General features: G+C 35.5%; 2 protein-coding genes across 3 annotated transcripts in view; one reads left to right on the plus strand and one right to left on the minus strand.

The window, feature by feature from the left end:
* Positions 1-5,369, plus strand: part of grp (serine/threonine-protein kinase grp) — a 121,712-nt gene extending 116,343 nt beyond the window's left edge. The window contains exons 13-14 of one of the 2 annotated variants that reach the window (XM_090382071.1): positions 1,270-1,371; positions 5,163-5,369. In XM_090382071.1, coding sequence (XP_090238197.1) covers positions 1,270-1,371; positions 5,163-5,279 — 219 coding nt within the window. In that variant the 3' untranslated portion in view covers positions 5,280-5,369. The remainder of the gene's footprint in view (positions 1-1,269; positions 1,372-5,162) is intronic. The other variant, XM_090382069.1, reaches the window with a different exon arrangement.
* Positions 5,370-22,662: 17,293 nt separating this feature from the next.
* Positions 22,663-27,038, minus strand: part of LOC150080150 (uncharacterized) — a 121,938-nt gene continuing 117,562 nt past the window's right edge. Inside the window, exon 8 of the mRNA XM_090380630.1 lies at positions 22,663-23,456. Coding sequence (XP_090236756.1) covers positions 22,663-23,456 — 794 coding nt within the window. The remainder of the gene's footprint in view (positions 23,457-27,038) is intronic.

Below are 27,038 nucleotides of genomic sequence, written 5' to 3' on the forward strand. Positions count from 1 at the left end.
ACAAATGTATTAATGTGTCGGGCCTTGCCTGCAGATGGCCGATGGACTTGTCACCTTAGGCATGTTTTGTCTGTTGCTTGGGTTTGAGCATTTGGGCCCCCTGCCAGGTGTAAATCTTAATATTTGATTTTTTTTTGCAGCCAGAGGCTGTCTGTAACTGGTTTGTACTCCTAACGTGATTATCAAGATAATGGACTGTGGACTTATGAGTGGTTTGCAGTTTGAGATATTGTTTGACTGGGGTAATTCCCAGGTCTAAATGAATTAAAATTCATTGTTATTTTAGAGTCCCTTCTCCCACCAGGCTTGAGCAGGGCCAGAGCTGATGGATGCTTGCTCCATATGCATAAAGCCTTATGGCAGAATTGCTTTATTTTGTTTATTTCATTGATAGAGTTCAATCATGTTAATGGGTATAGGTTTCCTAGATGGGGAGACCTACCTCCTCATGGTGGGGCAGGGATTCTGTCCCCACCCTTGGAGATGGTTTCTGCCCCCACCCAAGGGTCAAAGTCATCATTTTGATTTGTGTAGATTGTGGTTGTATTTATGTTGATAACATACTAACCAAGAAAGGTTTCTGATACAATCACTGCTGAGAATTAGTTGCATGTGGGCAAGAGCTCAGGAGGCAATAAAATAGAGGTCCACACAAATGACAAGCATATAGGCTATTTGACATTATATATATGCTATCCATATACACTATAGCTGAAGCACTGGATATTGTTTGTTGCCATGTGCTGACTGGAAGAATAAATAGGCAGTGTTATAGATGTGCAGAAACAAAATGCTTTTGGTTTGTGTGTAAGTTGGTTTTTTATGAATCTTGAATTCTTACTATTTGCCAACATGCCTGAAATATAATGCACTACATGGATACTAACTTGTTAATATCCATAGTATGCACTTACCTAGGTTTACTCCCTACACTTGTGCAATTTTTCATGATACAGCATACCACTGTTATATTAAGTGCTTGCAATTACTGAACTCGTTCTGAAGTACAGCTATGTCTGTTCAATAGCTGGCTAACCCAGTGAGGGAAGAATATCAACAGATTCATTATCTGCAAACAAGAGGCTTCTGCTTCTGAAATGAATGATTATATACTCTAACACATTAATTTTTCTTTCTTTCTCTTGATACTTTTATAATACTGTTATTTCTTTGGGTTTATAATTTTTGGTTGGATAAATTGTTCTTAATCAAATAAAATATTGTATAATAGCAATATGTACTTTATAATTTTTATTTGTAAAATTACAGATAACAGTTTATACACAGGACAGAAGAAAAAATCAGTTAATTTTCAAAGCCAATTTAATTGAAATGCAGGACAAAATTCTAGTGGATTTCAGGCTTTCACGTGTAAGTATTTTCTAAATTGTAAATATCACAGAAGATATTTACATTGTCTCTTTTCAACTCTAATTGAATTAGACTAGTTGTGCTATATACCTTACATATTGACTACAAATGACATGGAAATTCTCCTTATAGTTTGTGCAGCATTTATGATCACTTTTTTTTTTCACACTACATGGAAAAGGTTTCTTTGTGGGTCTGAATCTCAACACAACTTGTGTACTTTTCTAAACGATGGCTGTGTTAATCAAGTGTAGGTCAGATATTTTCTTTCTCTTGGAAAATGATTTTTCATCCCACAAACAGACCAAATAACCAATTTACAGTAACTATGTATTGGCATTTTGCAACCTTAGCAGTCATGCTGCTCATTCTAAACAACTTGGCCCAATGCACCTTCTTATTAAGGCAGAACAAACTTGACTTTAGTTCAGATTAAAAGGAAAATATTTTTTAAAAATGCTCTTAATTTTCAGAAGTTTGCATTAGAATATAACATTGGGCATAAGAACTTTTATGCTACTTTCATAATAGTTGCAGAAAATGTTGACCTGCTGTGGTGGCACATGACCACTTTTCAAGAAATAGTGGTGTGTGATAAAAGTTGGTCATATAGACAATGTCAGGAGTAATAATAAGTATTAATTTTTAAAACATGTATGCCTAATTCAAACTGAAGATTTTAATTTAATAATCAAAGCCCTTATTATCTCATGTGGCAGAAATACAAATTTGGTGCAACTCTTGTCAATGTGCCAAACTTCATTTGTGATCAAGAGATAATGATCAAATCTTCAACTGCATATTCTTGAAGAATGATGCATAACTGAAGATTTGATCTCATTAAAGATTTTTTTTTTTTACTATTTTTTGATCTAATGATGTTCCAGATTTCTTTTTTAGTATCAGTTATTAAGTCCAGAAATTGTGGAGAGGGGTCTGGTAAGCAATGAGCTGCTGTCTGAGCTGACAAAAAAGCTGTTTTTGTGTAACAGCTTGTATGATGCAGTTGCTTTTTATTCTTACAATTGATTAAAATCACACACACAATGCTATGACTGTTAGCTTCAGGAGGTAATTCTGAGGTCATTCAGAGTGAAAAATATATTAGCAAGGATCCAAATCTCAACAATTATGGAACTAAGTATTTGAAGTGTAGCAATTATGCATACAGCAAGCATGGATAATTGCAGAAACATGCACTCAAGCCAGTGCAGCACTGAGCTAGCAAATAGTGTGAACATACTGTTTACACATTTCAGTGATAAATACACAGATATGCATGTTTGTGTAGAAGTTTGGCAATAGTGACTGCCATTGAAATTGTTACCAGTTTCATGTTTACCAGAATAATAGAGCAGTCCATTTTAATAGAAACATTACATGGTATCTGAATGAACAGTTGTCTGGGTAGTGGATTCACTAGTACAGTACACCATATTGGCCACTGTGTTTCAACCCAATGAGATTGTATAGAATTGTATGCTAAACAAGGTGGGCACAATCAAAAAAACTAGTGCAGTAAATTTTGATGCTGCAAGATGCATTAAAAATGCCATAGTTCTTTGAGGTGTCATATTTCCTGTCAAAATGAGCCAGACTGTTAATCCAAGCTGATGTGGATAACATTTTGAACAATTAAGTATAAGTTAAACCACATTGTTAATTAGTTTCCACTTCTTACAGCATACTATACAATGAAAGTAATTTAAAAAAAAAAAAAAACTGCAGCCATTATCAACCCACTGTAGGATGTGGAAGCCTTCTCAACAATTCATGTTGAGGGAAATGGACTATAATCTGCCACGCTGGTCCAGTGTGGGTTGGCAGATCAACCATATTTAGCAGTCAGGGGCTTGAATCCCAGTCTACTCAAGGAGCATGTGCTACTGTACTCCTGCTCCTGACCACTCGGCTACAGAATAGTGTTATACTATACTGTAATTTAAAGTGATGATTTTGCTAATAAAAATTTTTTTTCTAAACCTAAGCCTCAAACATTTCAAAACACAAATGTAACCATTGAAAGTTGGATTCTTATGTTTTTCCCTCAAAAGACTTCAAGAATTGTTGCCTGAAGTTCCACATAATTGTAGAACACTGTAAAAATGGGTTCAAAATATCTCATTAGATAAGCCAATTCAATATATTGGATATACTGTGTGGTATAATTCCTTTCCAGGTTTCAGTAAACTTAAATTTAGTTCTTAATGAGCACCATAGTTTACTTTTACTTAGCCAGTTACTAACAGTTTGTTGGCAAAATTGTGAAGAGACCTCAATTTTGCCATTGTTGATAGAACCCAGAGTTAAATTTGAAAAAGTAATGCAATATTATTTGGTGTATTGAACATGCTTGTTGGTAGGAAAAGGTTCCAAGTATTTCTATTTTTTGTGCTCAAACTATTTAAATTGAGAGGGGAAAAAAAGTAGTCAAGGATCTAGTTTTATTTTAATTTATTTTTTTTGTTGCTCAGCCTTTTGATTTTATCAGTCTATTGCTGGAATATTTTCTGGTTCTTGTCCTAAAATATTATTTATATAATTGCATTATTTCTTTTTTTATAAGAAATGTTGAATAGGCAAGCATTTCATCTGATTAATTAAATCTAATGACTCATTTTATATAGTTTAGAAAATTAATTTGCTGTTTAGTTGTATTATGATTAGAATATTGCCATGCTTAATACTTGTAAGTGAAGAAAGAATATATTTTGACTTTTGAAACTATGTACATTAAACTGTTTTTGTGTATAGGGTGTGCAGTTAAGAGTGCATTTGGTTGACATTACATGAAATGATTAATTGAATAATTTGTAATATAAGAGAATAGGGGAAAAGCTTTGTATTGTTTGGTATGAATATTTCGTTTGCAATTCAGTTGATTTAAGAAGTCCACATTTTTTATGTATGTGGCTTAACTTCTATATACAGTTTCATTAGTGTGAATTATCTAACAAGGGGTGTGCACAATTGTGCAATTCTTGATTTATTTAACCTCATGAGGTTAAATAAATCATTCCTTGAATGAAGCAAAATGACCAAGTAGTATGACTCCACATATCTTCCCTGTCAAAGGAAATTGTAAGAATAAGTTTGCTTTTCTTCTTATCAATACTAATTGCCTATTGTCATTGTGGTCCAGGGTTGAAGCAAAGTTTACCAGTCCAGAGCCTGCCGGTTCAGTACTCACCTACACTAAATATTTCTTGTTCCTAATTTTTTTTTTTTTTTTTCCCCTTGTATATAGTTCAGTAATTCACCATAAAAACAAAAAAAATGTAAACTATTTTAATTAGTCATTCAGAAAAACTACAAATTCTGTTTCTATCCAACTCTGTACTTTTTAATAACCATTAAAAACCAATTATCAAGTGTAAGTAATAAAGAATGAAACATGCTTACATAATTTTCCTAAATTTAATAATGAAAATCGGCTACTGCATAACTGCTGAGTCAGTCTTATAGTGAATTAGTTTAGAAATTTGAAAATGAAAAAAAAAATTGAAATATGAAATCTTAATCTCTAAGCCACTGCAGGTTGACAATTCATGCAACAATAAGGAACAAGGAAAAATTTCTCTGGAGTTTCTAAATATGGGGTAGGGGGTCATACTGCTTTGTTATTTTGCTTCATTTGAAAATTTCTTTATCCTAAACAAATAAAAATAAATTGAAGATAACACAATTACTCTCCTTGTCAGTGCATTTCTTTTACAGAATTAATAAATGTTATTTATCATAAATTTTCTAAATAATGTTGGTAATTCAATTTTTTATCTATCCTTCAATAGGGTGATGGCTTGGAATTCAAGAGACAATTTATTCAAATTCGTGACAATCTTTCAGACATTATTGCTAAAGGTCCAGTTACCTGGCCAATAGCAATAGCAACAAATACCATTCCATAAAACTTAAGAGGAAGAATAGGATTTTAATTTTAAAAAAAAGTGCCTTTCTACTTTTCTACCAAGCAACAGTGAATTTTGACTGTGATTCTTTTAAAGTCGTGATGAGCATTTCAAAAACAAATTTACTATATCTGTATTATAATTTTTAGTGCCTTACTTTTCAGCAATTTGTTAGATGAGGCCTAGACGAACAAATGTATGAAAAAATAAAATATTTTGTTATATACTGAAAATGTTTTCATGCTCTTTGTTTTGCAGTTGATTACATACTGAACATTCTCATTTAAATATAAAGTTTGAATTGAAATTCAACCAGCACAATCATCCAAATTACTTATACTCCATATACTGTTTGCTATTGTAACACATCAGTGTTTCTATGCTAAATCTGACTTCCATTCACTATTTTTCTGCTTGTGGGCTAAAGTTCTTGTTTGTATATTTAGCCCACTAAAGTCTAAATTCATCAAAAATCAGACTATTCACAAAAGGTCCACTAACTAACGTAAGCAGCTTGCTAAACTGAAATGTCTCTTAATGTCTTGGGCTTAGCAGATGTGTTCATTTATTAAGATATTTCTCAGTTCCTTCTCCAGTATTACTGCTTACTTTATTCTTCTGTATCTTTTCACTGAAATCTAAAATTTCAGTAAAAGTTTATTTTTTTAATATTATTTTGTTTCAAACTAGAGAAATCTTTTTTCCTGCTGATGTAAATATACATAGTCTGGTTTTAGTCTTTAAGTGCAGTTGCATCCCATCTAGCTTTCTTGGAAATAATTCCACCACATTGTGTTCTTGTTTCAGTTTTAAAATGCCAGTCTTTCATTTTGTCACCCCACCCTAGTATGTTTACATTGCATAAAGCTCAATCAGAATTCCCCACATCAAATATCCAAGCTCTATAACCCACTTCTTTTTCTTTTAAGAAGCTCATTAACTCATTTCTTTATATCTAACTTTTGTACCTGAACATAATATTCCAAATAGTCTTACCATTGACTCGTATAACAGAACTATGACATCCTTCCTAAATGCTGAGGTATGGTAAATTACTAATATGAACCCTTTTAGTAATGTTTACACTGCATAGTAACCTTCATGTCTGATTATAACACCCAAGTGCCTCCTCCACCACCATTTGGCTCTATCCCATCTGTTTATTCTGATGTTATTTTCATAATGTCGAACCTTACATTCAATAGCATTGAAATGTAAATGCCATTTTTCAGAGCAGATTTGCATCCAAATTATGCTGAAGGAGCTTGGCCTATTTTGAACAATTAACCACCCTCTAGATCTTGTATCACATGTAAATTTCCACATCACTTTTTTTTTTTATTCCCTTCATTGATATTATATAAGAAAACTGGATATGAGCAGTTCCAGCATTGAACCTTAAGAGACCTACTCCATTCTGAAGAATGGCCACTCATGACAATTTTAATTTGTAACTTTTTACACAATCTCACAATTTTCTTGCTTGTAGGCTGAAAAAGTACAGCACTGGGAGTAAGCTGCTACAATAGATAAAGGGATGGTTAATTGGTAGAAGACACTGGCTATAAATGAGCAGTGCTCCAAATGGACTAGTATGAGTTTCTCTCACTGGATTCTGTGCTTATGGCCTTTGGTTTGCCAGTGGTAAGTTTGTCATGACAGTTAACAGTGAGAACCAGCGTATGTGACTACAGAAAGACTTGGAAGAATTGTATAATAGTTTTAAAAAATGGTAATTATGCTTAAATTGTAGTAAATGTAAACTTCATTTTCATCATGGCAATCTGAAGTGAAATTAATAACTGGATGTAGCATTATATAATATTCCAAATGGTCTTGCCATTGACTTGTATAACAGAACTGACATCCTTCTCCCTAAATGCTGAGGTATGGTAAATCATTTGCCACTACTACTTTTTCTTCAACAGTAGTAATGGCAAATGTGCAAGAAAGCAAGCTTATATAGCATCAGCCAAAAATAAAAAAAATAAATAAAAAAAATAAAAATAACCAGTTCACCCATCTGTACCCTCCAAGAATTTGTCTAGTTCTCCCTGAATTTATTCAATCCATCCACTTCCACAACAGATGGAAGCCTGTTCCAACAATCAACCACTTGCTGGCTGAAGGTAACCTATCTGGTGAGAATATAGAAATGTACTATAAATTTCAAAGACAAATCACTATTAAAATAGCTTAGCTCTAAGCCAGAGTCATGTTTTTGTACAAGCTAAACTTGAACAACTGAACAGGACTTTAAATAGCTGTCATGGCATCAGGAAGGTTTTATATTAGCCTTGTGTTTTTTATATAGTGAAGGTACATTAGAACCCCCAGTCCTTTCATTAAATATTAAATGATTTTACATTCTTGAAAGTAGTACTTATGCAAAGGTGATTTTGAAATTGCAGAAAGCCAAGCCAGAGTATTACTCTATTGTTTGCATTTTATCAGATCAATGTCATTTCAGTGTTTTTGTTTTATAAGAAACAAGTCACATAATGTCATACTTGGTGAATGGGGATTGTTGGTCTTGAGTGATTTTTATATTTGGCCAAAAAAAAACTGTACAAGTAACAATGAATACAACAGTCCATTTTCATGGCAAAGCAACCATGAATTTTTCCATATTTCCAATCTTTTTCTATAATAGTCTCAGAACTGCAATGCGTAAAGAAGTCTTTATTAATAGTTTCTCCCTTTTCATTATATTCATGGTGGATAACACCCTCACAGCCTGTAAAGTTATCTGCTTTCAATAGGCCTCCCAAACCAGTTCCAGTGTATGTCCTAGTGCAGATTCCCCACGTGCTATTACTTTCATTTCCAATTTTAAAGCAATGTAACAAACATGTCAGCATGGCAAGGGGGTTCCTAATAGGGTTGCCCCCACTGCAGTCTAATTTGGCCCCCTTTTTCTCTTGGTACCTTTCTTCTAAACAGCTATGGACCTTACAAAAAAAAAAAGAATAGTTTCCATATCTGAGGTAGTGCCCTCACAACATAACTCCTACACTCTATCCAAAAGGGTAGGCACACTTTTTTTATGAAAACCCCAAAATGAAAGGTATTAGAATCTATAGTACTGTGCATGGATTGAAGGTTGAGAAATACAGTAAACCCCCACTATTCGCGGGGGTTACGTTCCTGAGAAATGTCACGAATACTGAAAACGCGAATACTGAGTTATGGCTACCATAGTAATAAAGGGGTTCCGTTCCAAAGTATGAAATATATAAGAAAAACTAGTCTAAAATTTTGTCTATGTATTATATGTACATAGACAGTACATAGTGAAATGCAAGCATATGGCATCGAAATGAAAATAAGAAACAATTTAATATTAAATGTAATATTTATTAGAAATTTCAAACAAACCTTTCAAACCAGCGTTTTTGCTAGCTAAAAAACTTATCCCACCAGTGCTATTGCCAGTTTCGCTAAAGTGTTGATAAAGGAGTTTTGCCTTTTCACGAATGATGAGTGAACTTGATGGAATTTTATTTTGAGTTTGGTCTTCTATCCACAGATTTAAAGCTTTTTCCATTTTTTCTAATTTAACATGAGTTACAGAGCAAATTTTTGAAGCAATTACTGCATTTTCCTGGACACTATGGTGGATTTTTTTCTTCAGATTTTGATTGATTGTACTGTTGACTCATTGATTTTATGTTTTGCCACTGAGGAAACACTTTCACCATTAGAAATTTTGTCTAATAACTCAATTTTATTTGCTAATGTCATTGCCTTCTTTGATATTTTCACATTTCTCTTGTTATTCGTAGACATTTTTGTATGGGTTAAAAAGAACTTGTCCACAATAAAGTCACTTTTGTCCGTTAACACTCAAAGTCTGTTTTACACTGCAAAACGGTGGATTTATCACTTTTGTAAGCTTATAAATTGACAAATTTATTCAATTTATAAGCATAAATTAAAAGCAAACGACAAAAACTTCCATTGCAAGCACATAACACATACTGAACAAGGATTAGCAAAAAACATCCACGCTCGCAATTTTGTCACCCCTCCCCCCACCCACTGAGTGCTGTTTTGACCAGGAAAGATAATTTTAGCCACGCCCATGTTTTTTTATGGCGGATTATATTTATGGCAATTTAAAATTCATTTTTTAGGTTTCATTTTATATTAAATCAGTGATCGCGAAACCACAAATACAGATAGCGGGGGTTTACTGTAGTTAACTTCAGCCTTCAATTGCTGTAGATTGTGATTTTCAGGAAATGTGTTAAGGGTGGTTCCAGAAAATGGAAGTTGAAGGGATAAATGAAGAAAATTTGATTCTGTGAGTTTGAAGTTGGACTGTGTGTGAGAGAGAGAGACACTTACATAAGCCAATTTAGAAGAACAGTGTCCAGGAAAAATCTATAGAAGAGGTATGTGGTAGAAACAGAACATTTGACACAGTGTAGAGACTTCATAAGAGATGGCCTGTTAATTAACATGACTGCTTTCTTTTGAATAGTCTAGAATAGGGGTTCTCAAAAATTTTCTGGTGGCTGTAAAAATGGCCTCAAGTTTAGCTGGTGGCTACACAATCCCTTTTTTTTTTAAGACATTTATTTTACCTATAACAATGATAATTAGATTGAATTTATATGCATAGAATAATAAATTCCTAGTGATTGTAAAAACCAACTAAAAATAAAGTTGTAATTTAAGATTCTATCCTGAAGTCAGCTGAGAAATGTATATATTTTTGTTTTGTAAAATTGTAACTACTGTAATACTCTATTAAACTGCAAATAAAAAAAAAAAAAAATCAGACGAGTGGTCAAATATCATTGTGGTATTTAAGTTTCTGAATTTTCTTTTTGTATGTAACCAAATTATAGTAAGAAATAATTGAATCTTTCTTGTTAATTGCATGGGTTAAATAGTCAAGCACCTTGTCCTGGTTTTTTAAGCTTCAGGTAATCTAATGTATAGTAAAAAATCTACAAACATTCAAAAAAAATGAATTTATTAAAATGGTAAACACAAAACCATACAACAATACATAATACTCCAAAACATATATGAAAAGCAAACTGTTTTTAGTTTAATATAATAAACTATTTACTGTAATTTTTCAAAAGGAAATTCACTTTCGGTTCTATCTTCCAATGCTAGTCTCATTGCTGCCTGACGTAGCCCAGTGGTCAGGAGCGAGAGTGCATAGCATGCGTTCCTTGAGTGGACCGGGGTTCAAGCCCGTGACTAATAAATATGTGTATTGACGATTTATTGTAAACTCTACTGACTTGGTTGTCATGCTGGAGTATAAACAGAATTTATTTATTTACTTGTCTGTTAACTGGTTGCAATACTTTTAATTAAATGCAGTGTACTAAAAGCTTCCTCACAGTAAACTGTTAGAAATATCGATAAATGTAAGCTACCATATATAATTCTTTGTTTGCTTGAATTGTTATACAATCTGCCCAAAATGAGACCATTGTAGAGGTTTTCAATGATAAAAACATTTTCAATTTATCATTACAAATTTCCATTAAGGAGAATTTCACATTTGTCCAGCTGATTAGAATAGTCTGTTTAATAATTCAAAACTTTCCATTCCTTGAAAGGGAAACATTAAGAAACAGATTTAAAGAAATCAAATTCTTGAAATCATGCATTCAGTTCAATGTTTAAAGATTTCTAACTGTTCTGTTAGATATAATATTTAAAGAAAAAGCTCATCCCTCTGAGGTTGATGTATAAGATCATTTGAGATATTTTTAAGTTTATCAGTTATAAGTATTGCATCAATAATTGTCCAGTTGCTTGCTTAGTTATGGAACTCAGCCTTAGTAAAAGTCTTTAAAAATAATAAGCCACGCACAACACTGTTTTGCAGTCTTTTCACTAAACCTTTACAATTAGGTTCCAATGCACTTAAAACACTTTCATACAGTTCACAAAGAGGCCAAACACTAGCATCAAAACTTAACCATCTTGTGTGATTATAATTAATACACTATGCTTTTTATTATTGTTGCATAATGCACTAAAATTGTTTAGTAACATAGTACTTGTGTTGATTGAGTTTAGAATACTTTGAATTGTCAATTCCATGTCATCCATGCACTTAATTACAGTTTTGCTGATGACTACCTCTTGATGAACATACAGCCCATGACCACTGCATATCCCTGGAGCAATATGGCCTTAGTTGCTAATGCTCCTAAAAACCAAATAACAACCACCCTTGGCTGGAATGCCACTACTGTATTTATATACTTACTGTACAGATAATTGCTCCATGATATTGAAGTGCAGAACTTCATGTGCTCTAACTTAGGGGATAATATAAGACAGTTGCTGCATGCAATAAAGAACAACCTTCACCAAAAAACTTTTCTTAGAAGCATGCAACTACTATTAATGTTGCATCGCTGATATCATGCATTTGCAAGTTCTTATAAAATGTTGAAAAGTACAGTCTTAATAAATTTAAGGGAATGAAATTATTACATCCACAATTTCTATTCAAATTAATGAAATTTACATCCAACTTTTGTGGCCAATTTTAGAGCTATGTATCTTTCAGTTTAAAGCAGTGTGTTGGCATCCTCTGATAATTAGAAAACAAAGTTGGCAAATTTTTGTAGGTTTTTAAAATCTAGTACATTTATTAAAACACTGGTACTCTGAACAAACAATCATGTCTCCATACCATTCCCTTAAATTTATTAAGACTGCGCTTTTCAACGTTTTACAAGAACTTGCAAATGTAAGATATCAGTGTTGCAATGTTAATAGTAGTTGTATGCTTCTAAGAAAAGTTATTTTTGGTGAAGGTCATTCTTTATATAAATTATTTTGTTAATTTTGATATTTATGAAAGTTGGCTGGTGGCTGCACTTGAGAACCACATCTAGAAGTCTAGAGAGAGGTTATGGGGACATTGCCCCAGATGTAGGAATAATATTCCATGGTAGGGCAGATTTTGATATTTCTCCAAAGTGAGTAGATGTTTAGAAGACAAGTAACACCAAGAGCAAAAGAAAAAAACCCAGTTTTTTAGATATGGAGGAAGCAATATTTGTGATGTGCATGCCAAGAGATTAGAAGTCAGAGTAATCCCAGTAGGGATATGAGATTTTGTCTAGAAATCTGAGTTTTGTTGAAAAAAAGATAGGAAAAGCAACTTTTTGCAAGACATGAGATATGACTGAATTTTGGAAGGACTGGAATTAAGTTCTTTTCTCAGCTGGAAAATTACCTGGAGATCAGCACTTAAGGAGCTGGTAGTGAATATTTGAGAAGTTGAAGCAGTTTCTCAAACTGGAAAGTTGAATGCAATGTGCTATCATCAGCAAAACTATGGGTAGTATATCCAGTAAATGAAAGGTCATTAATATAAAAGAGTGGGAGAAAACTGAACACTAGCATTTGTGGAGAAGGTAGAGGTCTTCCATCACTCATAGTGGTCAGAAAGAAAAACTGGATACCCAACTATAAAAAAAAATTGGAAGCTGGTTTAGAAGTCCTTTATTGCCAAACAATCATAAGCCTTTGAAATGGCAAGAGCAGCTGCTTGACTTTCACCAAACTTTTCCTTTGAATCTGTCCATAGATGGTTAACATAAGCCAGTATATAATAGTAGAATGCACCAGTGGAATCCATATTGGTGTTCATTGGTCAGATGAAAGGTTTCAAGGTAGTTTAAGAATTGGTGGTTAATGGATTTTTGCCATTACTTTAGATAGAGTAAAGGTAAACATAATGGGATGATAATAAGAGGAGGGATTTGTCACCCTTTTTAAAGAACTGGCTGGATATGGGCAATTTGCAAGGAGGAAGAAAAACACCAGTGGAATAAGAAAGTGTAAAAAATGTAGCACACAACAGGAGTAAGCTAAAGAGCATGGGTGTTGAAAGGAAGTGGAGAAATACAATCAGGACCTGGCACTTTCTTGACATTAATTCTTCAAAATTAATGACCTGTCACTTATCAACTTTGTCGTAACTCCACCTTTCTTCCAAACATTCCCTAACTGATCATCTACTTACATTTCATCTTTCCGTTAACTTTTTCGTCTTTCTGTTCTTTGACAGAAAAGGGATAGAGAAATCTAAATCAAAAGTTTTTGATGAAACTGCACAAGTTTTTAATATATATTAAGCATTTATTGTGGAAGATAATGGCAGTCAGTTCAATATTTTTAAAGTTGTATATTTATTATAACTAGTAACAATTGAGTGGAGGAATAAAAAGTAAATAAAATGGCTACCATTCCACATCACTAGTGTTGGATGGGAATTTTTGGTTGATTGATTGCAATGGTTTAGAATGCTAGTTAAGGTAGCATTTGAATAACTTATTGTATCTTGAATTTGGTGGTTGAAGCATAAAAAAAACTGTAAATACATCTTACTGTACATAAGAGGTACAGAGGATTCATTAGACACATTTTATATCTGTGTGGTAAATATTTAGGATTAAAATAAGTTTAGCAGTTAAGTGTGTTCGAAAGTCAACCGGGCTAGCCAGGAGGGTAAAATACCTGCCTGGAAACCTAAAGGTCACGGGTTCGAATCCCACCTCGGGCTTGGATCACAGTAAAATCCAAAAACCTTGGGAGATGCATTATGGCCATAGACGCTGATGTGCCAATAACTAAAAAAAAAAAAAAAAGTTCAAAGAATACAGAAGACTATGCAGCGGTTAATGCCATATGAAAGTGTAAATTTGAAATAGAGGAATGAATATTTTAAAATGTAAGGAATGTATTCATTGAGGGTTAAGACTGTGCAAATTGGCATGTAAATATGTTTATGGTAAGGAAATGTTGCATTATTTATGGTTTGGGAGAATATTATTTTAAAATATATTAGACAACTAGAAATATTGGACATTGAAGAAGAGGGATAATAGTGTCACCTTATGAATAAATTTGTTGACTATAGATATAACTACTGGTGTGAATCTAATGAATAATATATATATGTTTATATACACAGACTACCTCTAGAAACCAGGCAAAAACCAGTTGTAATCAGCCTTCTGCACTAAGTGGGGCTCTGCTGTAGTCGCCTTTGCTCTTCAAGAGTATTTTGTGGGATGCATGATGACTCTTCCTATGATTAAAGCTGGCCCCTTTCAAAATTGGCCATATGGTAGGCAATGGCATACCACCACATTATCTGATGCCACAGAGACCATAACAAAACCAACTCCAAAAGAAAAACCTGCAACTGGGTGGAAAGATGGGATCAATGAACTTTTGGGTGTAACATTTTGCAATGCAGCTTGTATAGCACATGATCAATGTAGTTGGAGGATTTTGTTGGTGGCCACAACAGCCCCTGTAATGTGCCTGTAAGAAGAATCTTGAATTATGCTGTTGCATAATGTATTTTTATTTATTAGGATTGTTTAAACTTAAAAGCATTTTAGGGATAAAGCTTCAGCCTGCATAGAAGTTAACTTGCAACCTAAGGCTTTAGTCCTAAAATGCTTTTAAGTTTAATCTACTTGCACACCATCAAGCATCTCTCATATTGTGGAGTTATACATACTTCATAACTGGATTGTCATCATTCAACAAAAATGTACCTGCCCACCCACTGATGAGAAGCCAATAAGCTTTAAATAGTGCCATTATGTGGTATTGGCCGAGAATAAGTAATGTCTTTTCTGTTGGTGAAGTGGTACTTAGTCGAGGTAGTACAATATGAGATATACTTAGATGATGCATTTACACTAACCTGTACATCTGTTGTTTTTTAAATATTTAGGGATTTGTTGTTTATAGGAAAAAAAAAATGTATTTTCTGTTGTGAAGCTGTCAGGGTAGAACAGAAGACATTTCATTACTTATTACACTACTTCATTACAACATGCTTAGCCTTCTGTCACTCTTGTCCTCTTTTTAAACAAAGATTTGTCATAACTGTCAGACTCCTTTTAGTTTTAATATAAAAAAAAAAAAAATTGATTTGCTATTGAATGAAAAGAAAAACCAATAGTAAACTGTTACACAATGCAGATGGACACTGATACAGACAAAAAGATCACTAAAATAGTAACAAGTTTGTTTTAACAAATGATGAAAATTTGAAAGTGTTTGCAATTCTGCCCAGACATGATAGGAGGGAGTATATGATGAGAGCCTTGTTGATCAATTCGGCCCTGGAAAGACTATGCAAGGCTCAAGGGGTAGAATTTTTTTCAGCCTGTCTGTACTTGTTAACAGGAGAAACTGCTTCTACAAGGATGGGATACACTTAAATAGAAAGGTTGCAAGAATATTTGCTGATGCTATTGAGGCAGGGTTAGGTGGGTCAGAAAACTGCTAGCTTGGGTGGGGGATACAAGGACTAATAGATTAACAGTAGTCACTGGCAGATGTGGAAGTGATTCTTGCACTGCTTCTATTGGAATGAGCAGCAGCAGCCTGGAAAACAAGATGCAGGATATTTCAGAGACTGTGGGAGTTGCTGAGGTATAAGTAAACACATGGGTTGTGTTAGGGTAGCTAAGAATAGGAACAGGTGCATGTATACTTGTGTGTACACCAATGCTACGAGTTTGGTAAACGAATTTGAGATATTGCTCAAAACATCAAAGGCAGATATTGTTGGGACATCAGAGAGGTGGTGTCACACAGATATAAGGAATGCAGAAATGAAATTTTGGGGAGTACAATGTGTATAGGAAAGGAGGAGGGGTTATGTTATTAGTTAAGAAATACAAAATCCAAGGCAGTGAAGCCAGTCAACATTGCTGGACAGTGTAGTGTTGAGTCAGTTTAGTGTGACATAAGCATTGGGAGATCAAAATTGAGGAGTGTGCTATGGGCCTAATGACTCTGATGAGTATAATAAGAAGCTGTACAGGGAAATAGTGGGCCAATAAATCAGTCTTATATGGGGGATTTTAATTTCCCAGATACTGACTGGAATTTGTGGGTTGGTCACTCAAACACTAGCAAGGCTTTTGTGGATTTATTGGATGATTGTTTTCTACATCAGCATGTTCAGGAGGCAACTAGAGGGAGTAATACTCTTGATCTGATTATCAGTAGTGATTCTTCATGCATTAAGAATCTGCAGATAAAGAAACCACTAGGTAGCAGTGATCACATTGTGCTGAATTTACTCAAAGAGGTAACTACCATCAGGGGTTTTTGCTTTCATAAAGGCAACTACGATGGTCTGAGACAGTACTTAAATTCTATACAGTTGGGACCAACTGATGATGTTACCAACAGCAAATTCAAAATGGGAAGCATTCAAAGAATTTATCTTGGAAGCTACTAGGCTTTAGATACCAACTAAGAAATATTGTTCAAGGTTTAGGCCTAAATGGATGTCAGATGAACTAATGAGACATATGGCAGAGAAGAAAAATGCATGGGATACGTATAAATTAATGGGTGACGTGGAAGCCTCTGATAGATATAAGCTGGTCTGTAACCAAGTCACAAAGGAGATTAGGCAGGCAAAGGCAGATTATGAGAAATCTTTGGCAAAAGAATGCAAAGAAAAACAGCAAAGAGTTCTTTACCTATGTAAACTCTAGAAGGAGAGGGATGAATCAGATTGGTCCACTGGATATTGATGTTTCAACTGTTGATGATCCTGCCCAGGTGGCTAACAAACTAAATGAGTATTTTGCATCTACATTCACACATGAGAAGTTATTCAGGGAGGGGAATGCCAGAGGTGAATTAAACTCTGGCAGTGAGCTAGATGATTTTGTAATAACTGAGAGGAAAGTGGAGGAGAAATGGTTGAAGATAAACATAAAAAAGGTACCCGAGGTGGATGGGATCTATCCAGTTATATTAAAGGAGGCAGCAAAGGAAGTAAGCGAACCGTTAGCCATAATTATGAGAGCTTTGGACTCAGGGGAGGTACCCATAGACTGGAGATGTGCAAATATCACCCCAATTCACAAAGGAGGATCAAAGGAAGACACAAGTAATTATAGACCTGTGAGTTCAATTTCTGTTCCAGGATCATTTAGCATTAGTAGAGGCATATGATGCAAGAAAGCAAGCTTATGCAGCATCAGCCAAAAAAAAAAAAAAAACCCCACTTCCATTTAACCCCTCCATTTGTTCGAAATACCTGTCCAGCTGAGCCTTAAACTTATTTAGGCTATCAACTTCCACAAGGAATGGAAGTCTGTTCCACCAACCAACTACCCGCTGGCTAAAGGCAAATTTCCGCACATCTATCCTACATCTGTCTTTCCTCAATCTGAATTGATGCCCTCTCAGTTGATTATTCTGAGCAAGTGAAAGAATCCCATTGGCATGGAGCATGCTCAAACCATTCAAGGCTTTATACACCTCTAACAGATCACCTCGCCGGTGCCTAGTACACTGTAATTTGCAAAACTTAAACCTTTCTTCATAAGAGCAACCATTTGTTCCATTCACTAATCTTGTTGCTCTTCTCTATACTCCTTCCAGGAGCTCTACATCCTTCTTGAAATGAGGCCTCCAGACCTGTATACAGTACTCAAGGTGTGGCCTGACCATTGCCTTATACAAAGGAATAATCACCTCCTTATCCCTGCTAGAAAAATTCCTGTATATCATTGACAAGACACCATGAGATACTCTTGCAGCCTGTCTGCACTGCTCAGAGAACTTGATATCTGCTTGCACAATTACCCCCAGGCCCTTTTCATTCTCTACCACTATAGTGTAGTACCACAGAGTTGATACGTTGCTCTGGGGTTGCTGTTTCCCATGTGTAGTACTTTACATTTGTCAATGTTAAACTTCATTTGGCACCTCTCAACCTTTCCAGATCCTGTTGCAGCAGCATAGCATCAGTAGTGTCCTTACCAACCCTGCGAACCTTTGTATCATCTGCAAACTTGGATATTAAGCTTGATATACCATCATCAATATCATTTATAAATACAGAAAACAATAATGGACCCAACACTGAACCCTGAGGGACTTCACTAATAACAGTCCACGATGAGCAGTGTCCATTGATTACCACTCTGTCTTCTCCCCCTCATCCATCCCTTTATCCATAGCAGCAATTTACCTCCAATGCTCCAATTTATGCAGCAGTCTTCCACATGCAATAATATCAAAACCTTTCTAAGATCCAAATATATAATATCAAAGTTATTCCCTGCATCCAGTTCTTTTGTGACTGCATCATAGTATCCAATCAAATTGTTCACGCAAGACTTCAGTTATAAATTGGGCACAGCATGGTTTTGTTAAGGGAAAGACTTGCCTGACAAATTTAATTGGATACTATGATGCAGTCACAAAAGAACTGTATGCAGGGATAACTTTAATATTATATATTTGGATCTTAGAAAGGCTTTTGATACTGTTGCACATGGAAGACTGCTGCACAAATTGGAGCAGTGTAGCATTGAAAAAGGAAAAACACCTTTGGAATAAGAAAGTGAAAAGAGCGGCAAAGAACAGGAGCACAGGTTGCGAGAACAAGTGGAGAAATACCATCGGGACCTGGAGCTATGTTAGCATCAAGAATGGTCAAAATCGTTTCTGACATCCTCTTGATGGAAGACCACAGGAGGCACTGAATGGAGTATGAGGAGAAGGTGTTTTATCAAGATCATTAATATAGGAGTTGGAAGTAAAATGGGATGCAAGCAGGTCAGCTTTATCCTTGGCTGAAGTGACAACAGAACATCTGGTTTTGAGAGAGGTGGGAGCAGAGATGAGCAAAAGTTGCAGCCAATAACTTTGGTAAGAGACCAGAATGCTTGGCTACCATTAGGGCAAGAAGCAAGTTTTCTACTCTTAGCCTGTTCAAACTCTAGTTTGGACTGATTAATAACTGTTTACAATTGTTGTGAGCTTTGGTGTAGGCAGAAAATGAAACTGAAGAATTGGAAACAAGCCAATTACGATATGCAATGTTCTTCTTGTGAACAGCCTTAGCACATTTATTGGAAAACCAAGGTTTAGATAAAAGGACAAGATTTTAAAGTGGAGTGTGGAATAAAGGATTCCATTCCTACAAGAATAATTTCACCGATATGATCTGAGCAAATGTTGACGTCGGATGTTTTGAAACAGTAATCCGACCAAGGAACAGAAAAGAAATCTCGCAGGTCATCCCATCTTGGCATTCTTTTAATGCTAAACAATATGAGGTTGGGAATAGCCATGAGATAAAGGCTCCATTGGAGAAGAGACAATCACCAAGTTGGGATCTGATGTGCCTAAAGGACCACCCCCTCTGACCATGTACTTAGAAGGGTTGTTTGTGATATCTTTAAGGTCATTAGTAATTGCAAAAGCCTCAGCATCTTGACCAGCTGGGTCTGTATGACTAGAAAACAGAAGCCATTAAAAATCACCAAGGAAAATTACTTCACTGTTAAGAAAGTGGGACTGGAGAAAGTCAAGTTGCAAAGAGAGGAAGTCAAAGAGCTCCAAGTGATTAGTGGAGTTGGGAGAATGGTAGAGACAACAGATGAATTTGACACAATCAGGTAGATTTGAAGCCAGAGAAGATCGAAAAGAGGAGATTTCAAATTACCAAGTCTCCGACAGGGAATATTGGAACAGACATATGCACAAGTACCACCTTTGAGGTGAAAGGAATCATACAGTGAATAATTTGGGCAATTGAGATGAGCAGTAGTTGAATCAACCAATAACTGAGATTCTGTCAGAAAAAGCACATGGGGTTTGGCAGACTGCAAGTAGAAATGGACATCGTTGAGACCACGTATATTTGTGAAATGAATTAGGAAGTGTTTGGGAGGTTTAGATCTTTTTGCAGATAAGCTTCCTCTATTAGTTTGACAATTCATGGTGTATTCAATAGTAAGGAAAAGTGGGGGGGGGGGGGCAATGCTGTATGAAGTAATGAAATTTTTGGATATGACAGACATGGTAAGAATATACACCCTGATTCTTGACATAATGCGGCCTTGACAATGCCCTCCTGCATACATACATACTATCTGGCAGAGTAGAGGTAGCAAGATTATACACTAGCTGATCCGGAAGCCTCCTAAAGAGTTACCAATAGGTACGATCCAGTGTACTAACTAGCAGCCAGCCTGCGAACACCATTTTAGAGCTGTTTCCTTGAAATGTAAGGAGTATTGGATCTCGCCATGATGTTCATCATAACCTCAAAAGTCATCAGTCATACGGCATTATGGAAGAGATGGAAGGGTTGACTGGAACTTAGCTCCTGAGACTAAATATGGGTTCCATCACTTCAAGCCTCCAACAAACAAAGTGGTGGTATTGCACTGGTTGATGAGAGTCATCTACCACCTAGTATAGCCTGGTAACACAGCAGGGCGGCAATCTTCCATGTGGTGTGGGCGCCATACCTCGACCCCTGCTTATGTTGGTTCACACCTGGGTAGTCACCCACAGTGTGCTTGTGCATGGTGGTTATACCCAGTATTACTAACAGTCCCACCATCATGAAGGTGCAACTAAGAATTAGATTTTAATATAAGAACGTAGAAATCTACAGATATCGTTCTATGTGCTTTCCTTCACTTGAGATGACATTCAGAAAACGGAGGACTGCGTGCAGCACTGTTTCGCGTAGATTCTCATGCCATTTAATGCTTGCTTTCAAATCAACAAGCTATTATGCTGCCATGTTAAACTGGTAAGATATCCCCATAGCCAGAAATCACAGGAATTGAGATCTGCAGAAAATCTCTAGATCATTTCCGAAGGTTGAACGGAGCAGTTCCTTCACTTGCCGACCAACATGGGGAGGGGCACCATCTTGCATGAACACTATGGTCTCCGAGCATTGCCTTTCTAGCAGAGCGGATATAATGTGATTATCATTAGCCATATGGTGCAAGGAAGCCTGAGGCTTTTGCACCAGTCAAAAAAAAAAAAAAAATTCTGAATTACTCCAAGATAGAGTCAGAAGTAGAAGGGAATCCCCAAGAAAGCGAAGAATGATTATATCCAGCTCAGGACCCTGGATGTGCCAAGTTCACATCTCTTAGAAGATGTGCACTAGTTATCCTATACCTCATGGGGGAGGGCCACAAGGTGTAGACTCTTAAAAAAAAAAAATGGTCCAATTATAAACTCTGCTACAAATCCACACCATACTGTAACGTGTGGACTTTGTAATGGTTTTTCATGCACAGTAGATGGACGAGAATATTTCGCAGTTTTGCATTTACAGCCCAATGAAGAGTGAAATGTGGCCTCATCAAACCACAAGATCATTTGAGTCCATGTATCATAAAGTTCCAGATAAGCCAGCAATTGTAGAGCAAAGTCTATTTGTTGTTGCTGATCACAAGACTTTAGTTCTTGCACGGGAACCAGAATAAAATTATTCGAAGCACTTTACGTACAGTAGACCAAGGAAGGTTCAAGTCTCTTGACACACCTCTGGCAGGCATTACTGATTGGTAGTGTTTCACATTGTAACCATTGCAACTGCCACTTCATCCATTCCGATATGCGGTCGTCCTCTGCCTGGAATTACACCTAATTCCCCTGTCGCTTCAAATTTCTTTATTAGGTTTCGAAGCCCCACCGACAATGTCAAAGGTCCTTTACGCAACCTTTAAGTTTCCGATATTCATGTAGTGTTGCATTAGCAGTACTATTATTCTGGTAGAACAGTTTACTAAAAGAACATGTTCTTTTTTGTAAGAGCAGTAATGGTTATTGACAGCATTTCTGCTTTTATCCAACAGGATGACATTTGCATAAGCAGCATGTCTTGAAGTAAATGACTTTTACACATGTGCAGTGCTGTTTCCTCCTGGTGGCAGAAATTTGAACTATTTTTTTTCCTTCTACAAATCACTTCCCCATATCCTAAATGACATACCCACTGATTTTCACTGCGCTAACTAACAGTTTTGACACTAGGGTCTCCCGAATAGGGAAACTTGTTTTATAACCACCCGGTATATTAAAATCTAACAAAAATGTGTGTATATTGTGATAACTGTAATTATTTGTATTTAATATTAAGAATATTAAAAGAAAAAAAAATTATCCTACATTTTTTTAATGATTTCAATATAATGAAATTTTGGTATAACAAAATATTTTGAACAGTCCCTTGAAGTTCATTATACAAGGAATCCTAAAACTGTGCATGGACTAAATCAAAAACACATTGTCAATGATCTACATCTTATATATAAATATACAATTTCAAAAATAAATTCTTATGTTACATTATAAGTAAATACTGATTATACAAAGCCATTTTCATAATTAACAATTAAGGTCCATCCATGTCTTGATCATTTTTAATGATCTTTAGATAAGTATGCTATTCATTTTGTTTTTGAATATGCCATGGGGATAGTAAATGAGATTTTCTTCTTATAAAGTCTTTTAGCACATCTGTTAACCTTATGAGATATTTAATTATACATTACTGCTGATTTTATTTTTAAAGTTTTTGAGCATTGCAAGCAACAGTATCCTTTAACTCATTTGTTTTTGAAAGCCAAGGGTAAAGGGCTGATATTTCAGGTTGAGGCACATCCATTGGATAGAAAAATAGTTCATCTTCCTTTTCTGAGTCTGAACTAACCAAGTGAGTCATTTGGACAGTATTATCACATAAAACCAAGTGTTGTAAATTTTGTTGCAACTCTAAGTTTTCCATTTCAAGTTCAAGACTTTTAACCTGTTCAATAGCATCATTAAGTAAAGATCCTTCTGGAGTGGAAAGAAAATCGTATCCAGGCATGCGAGGATAGATTTTAAGCCATGGACATTTGAAGCTCTGATGATGTAAATAACACAAAAAGTTATTCAACTGTTTCATTAAATGAAATGTTTTCCCTTGAGTTTTTAAAACATTTGGCACATGGTTTGTTTTAGAATAATCAAAATAGACTTTAACCACATTGTATTTATTTACAGGACTTGTTTCTATTAGTGCAATAGAAGGAATGCAGACATCACCCCAAGGAGATTTTTCTTTAATTTGTGGTTCGTTATTATTTTCGATTTTATGATAAACACCTTCCGTTATTATAATTATAATGAAATTTACTTCAGAAAATTTTGTTCGTAACCAAGAATTTTTATCCTCATCTTTCAGGTCAAAAACATCAACAACTGCATCAATATAACATTTCTTTTTAAGAAAGCTTGCAAATCTTAAAATGACATCTTGATGCTCCTTGCTATCATTAGAGTATATAAGCAAAACCTTGGGTATATTCTTTATAGGACCTAAACAGGAAGGGAAAAAAGCTTAATTAGTAATTATTACTAAAATATTTTTAATATTACAGTTTTTCTTTTACAGCAAAATTTTTTTAAAAACCTCACTATCTCATAACATATATACTTGTCAAGAATTAATGAAATAGCATTAGTTGAGAAAGTAGAATACAGATAACTACCATGCATATATGTATGATAAAAGAGGAGGGCAGACTAACCACACTTGCTGGTTCATTAGGGGGAAAAAAAGCAGACATCATAGCAATCTAGTATGTTATTCAGGTTAAGTTTGTTTTATTTTCAATCGCCAAAGAACAATCTTCCATCATTTGCACCCAACTTATAACCCAAATCTGCTCGCATGCCATTTGTCAGACAGTTTTTTAATTATTAAATTTTAAAAAAATAATAAAAATAATAAAAAAACATTTAACTCTTGATAAATTGAAAACCATTTCATTAACTATGACTTTCAAAATATCAAATAAAAATAAATGAGAAACCACTGATAATGTTTTCATGAAATTTACAAGATCACCCATGCCACAAACTGAAACATGCTCCAGCTGTTAGCATTTTGTCTTACTTAATCACTTCATCTTATATTTTGTCTTTTTTCTTACTAGTTGAATATCATATTCACTTACAGAATAAAGAATTATTAATAACAACAAATAGAATATTTTTTGCTTTACAATGCTTTAAAATTTGCAGTTCAAATGAACTGTCAAATGTGAATGCCCACCAACAGTCAGACCACTACGAGGACAAGCATATTATTTTTATCTCTACATAACTTTAGTGTACAGTTATCCTTGTTATTTCCCAAATAGTCTTATATTTGGCAGTTAAAACATAACTAACATTTCCCTGACCACTCATAAAGCTTGTCCAAACAATGATAAAGGAGCTCAGCCTGACTTGCATTGTTAGTGACCCTGTCGACCTTCATAGCATCTGCAAACTTTATAACATATTACTCCATCCCCTTGGTGATATCATTCATGAAAATCAAAAACAAGAATTATCCCAGAATCACACATTGAGGGATCTCACTTATAATCCTTTCCCAATCTTTAGAGTGGAGAAGTATAAGTGAGTAATCCTCTGCCTCCTATTCAGCCATCCCTCAATCCACCTCTGGATATTGATACAATACCAACATAAGACAGTCAAATGTTTTTCTAAAATCTAAATTGTTTCTTCTAAATTGTGAATGTCATGGTAATTTATGAAGATGGTCAAGCAAGGTTTCTCTTTTCACAAAATGGTTGATTCACCTCAAGGTGATCCTGTAACATACTCTTGACTGCACAGTCTGATCTTCCCCGGCACAGCTCAAAATGACTGGTCTACAGTTACTTATCTTTTTCTTAGCTCCATCTCCCACTTTGTGGATTGGAGAAATGTTGGCACCTCTCCAAGCCAAAGAAATTACTCCTTATAAACAAATGGAACATGTTATATTTTCATTCTATATACAGGGTGATCCAAAAGTCAGTAAACAATTAAAGAATCGGTATTTCAGTGAATTTTTGATGTATGGTAACGAGATTAGCACAGAAATGGGAATTTTTCCCACACAAAAGGAATGTCAAAATTATTTCCAAATATGTCCACCAGGTGGTGCCTGATCTGCAACACAACAAAGCACCCCATTATAGTAAATGTTCAGTGTGGTAGCCTTTGTTTTTGAGCACTGCCTGAAGACGAGTAATGATGTTATGGACAGCGTTTCTGGAGGCATCGTTGATACCTACTGTTGTATAGTTTTTTAACATTGCCAGTGATGTTGGGTGATCTCTGTAAACCCATGACTTCAGGTGGCCCCATAACTAAAAATCACAGGGCATCAGGTCGGGAGACCTTGGTGGCCATTGATGCTGAAAGTGATGGCTTAGCACTTGATTCTCTCCAAACACTGAGAGTAACAGTTGTTTCACAGGAGAAGCAATATGGGGTAGTGCTCCATCCTGCATGAATGTCACAACATCCAAAGCTTGCCTTTCCCCCGGGCTAGGGATAATGCAGTTTTGTAACAGGTCAGCATTAACCCTGACCAGCAACAGTTTCAAAACCAGAGCCACTGATTTCCTGAAAAAAAATGGCCCTATAATAAAAGAAGAGGTGAATCCACACTACACCATTACTTTTGACTGATGCAATGGAGTTTCCGTGTAAGCACGAGGGTTTTCCGTCACCCAAATTCTGCAATTGTGTGCGTTTACAGTGCCATCGAGAGTGAAATGGGCTTCATCCGTCCACAAAACATTTGACAGCCAGTTGTCACGTTCTTCAATTTGCTGAAAGAACCATAATGCAAATGCTTCCCGCTTTGCAAAATCGGGATGCCTAATTTCTTGAAGGTGTTGAATTTTGTACGGATATCTACAGAGGACTACTCAGTGTTCTCCACACACTCCCATATGGGATACCAGTTCGACGTGAAACTTCACAAGAGCTTGCTTCTCTATGTGATGATGATGCCATTAGAGTATCCATGTCTTATGCAGCTGCAGTTGTAGCACATGTTGATGGTCTTCCACTTCGTGAAAGATCTTGTAATGAACCAGTTGTCTCATATTTCTTAATCATCATTTTAGTCCTGCAACAGTCAATTGTCCTTTACCACGTTGCGTACCCTTCAGCTGATGGAAAGATCGCAAAGCTGCAGATCCAGCATTAAGGTAATAACATTTCACCAACAGAGCTTTATCCGGTAATGATAACATGACCACTTAGCTTCTTTTCTTTTTCTTTCCCAAACGTTCACTAAACTGCTTAGCTGTTGTTCTTGCAGTGCCTTTATAGCAGACACGTGCGCGACATTATTCACGATATGTCACCACCTGGTGGACATATTTGGAACTAAGTTTGACATTCTTTCGGAAAAAACCCCACATAATTCTATGCATTTCGGCACTAATCTCATTACCACACGTCAAAAATTCACTGAAATACCGATTCTTTAATTGCTTACTGACGTTTGGACCCTGTATTTTGCATATAAAATTAATAAGTGATCCAGTTGCATTAATGAAATTAGTTTTTTTTTATGAGAACCCCAAACACAAGAGGTATCAGAACCTATAGTACTTAGTACTATGCATAAGTTGAAGCATGATTATTATAGTAAGAGAAGGTGGGGCCCATGCTGTATGAAGTAATGAAATTCTTGGATGTACTGTACACATGGCAAGAATGTACATAACATTCCTTGACAATCCCCCATCCCCTCTGCATACACACTACTCGGACTTCCTCCAGTCATTATTTGGCAGAGTAGAGACAGCAAGTTTTTGTGTGTGTGTGTGTGTGTGTTTTTTGTTATTTGGTTTTTAGGAGCATTAGCAACTAAGGCCATATTGCTCCGGGGATATGCGGTGGTCATTCCCTGACCTTTCTGCATCCTCCGTATTTGGTGGTCACAATCTCAAACCCCGGTCTAATCAAGAAGTGTGTGCTACGCACTGCTGCTCCTGCCCACCTGGCTACGGAGAGTGGCTTATCTAGCGGCTGGCCTGTGAACACTGTTTTACAGCTGTACCCTTGAAATGTAAGGAAGATTGGATCTTGCCAGGATATCCA

The sequence above is a fragment of the Mastigoproctus giganteus genome, chromosome 9 (genome assembly GCF_048544385.1).
Source record: "Mastigoproctus giganteus isolate SK-2022 chromosome 9, ASM4854438v1, whole genome shotgun sequence".
Lineage (NCBI taxonomy): Eukaryota > Metazoa > Arthropoda > Arachnida > Uropygi > Thelyphonidae > Mastigoproctus > Mastigoproctus giganteus.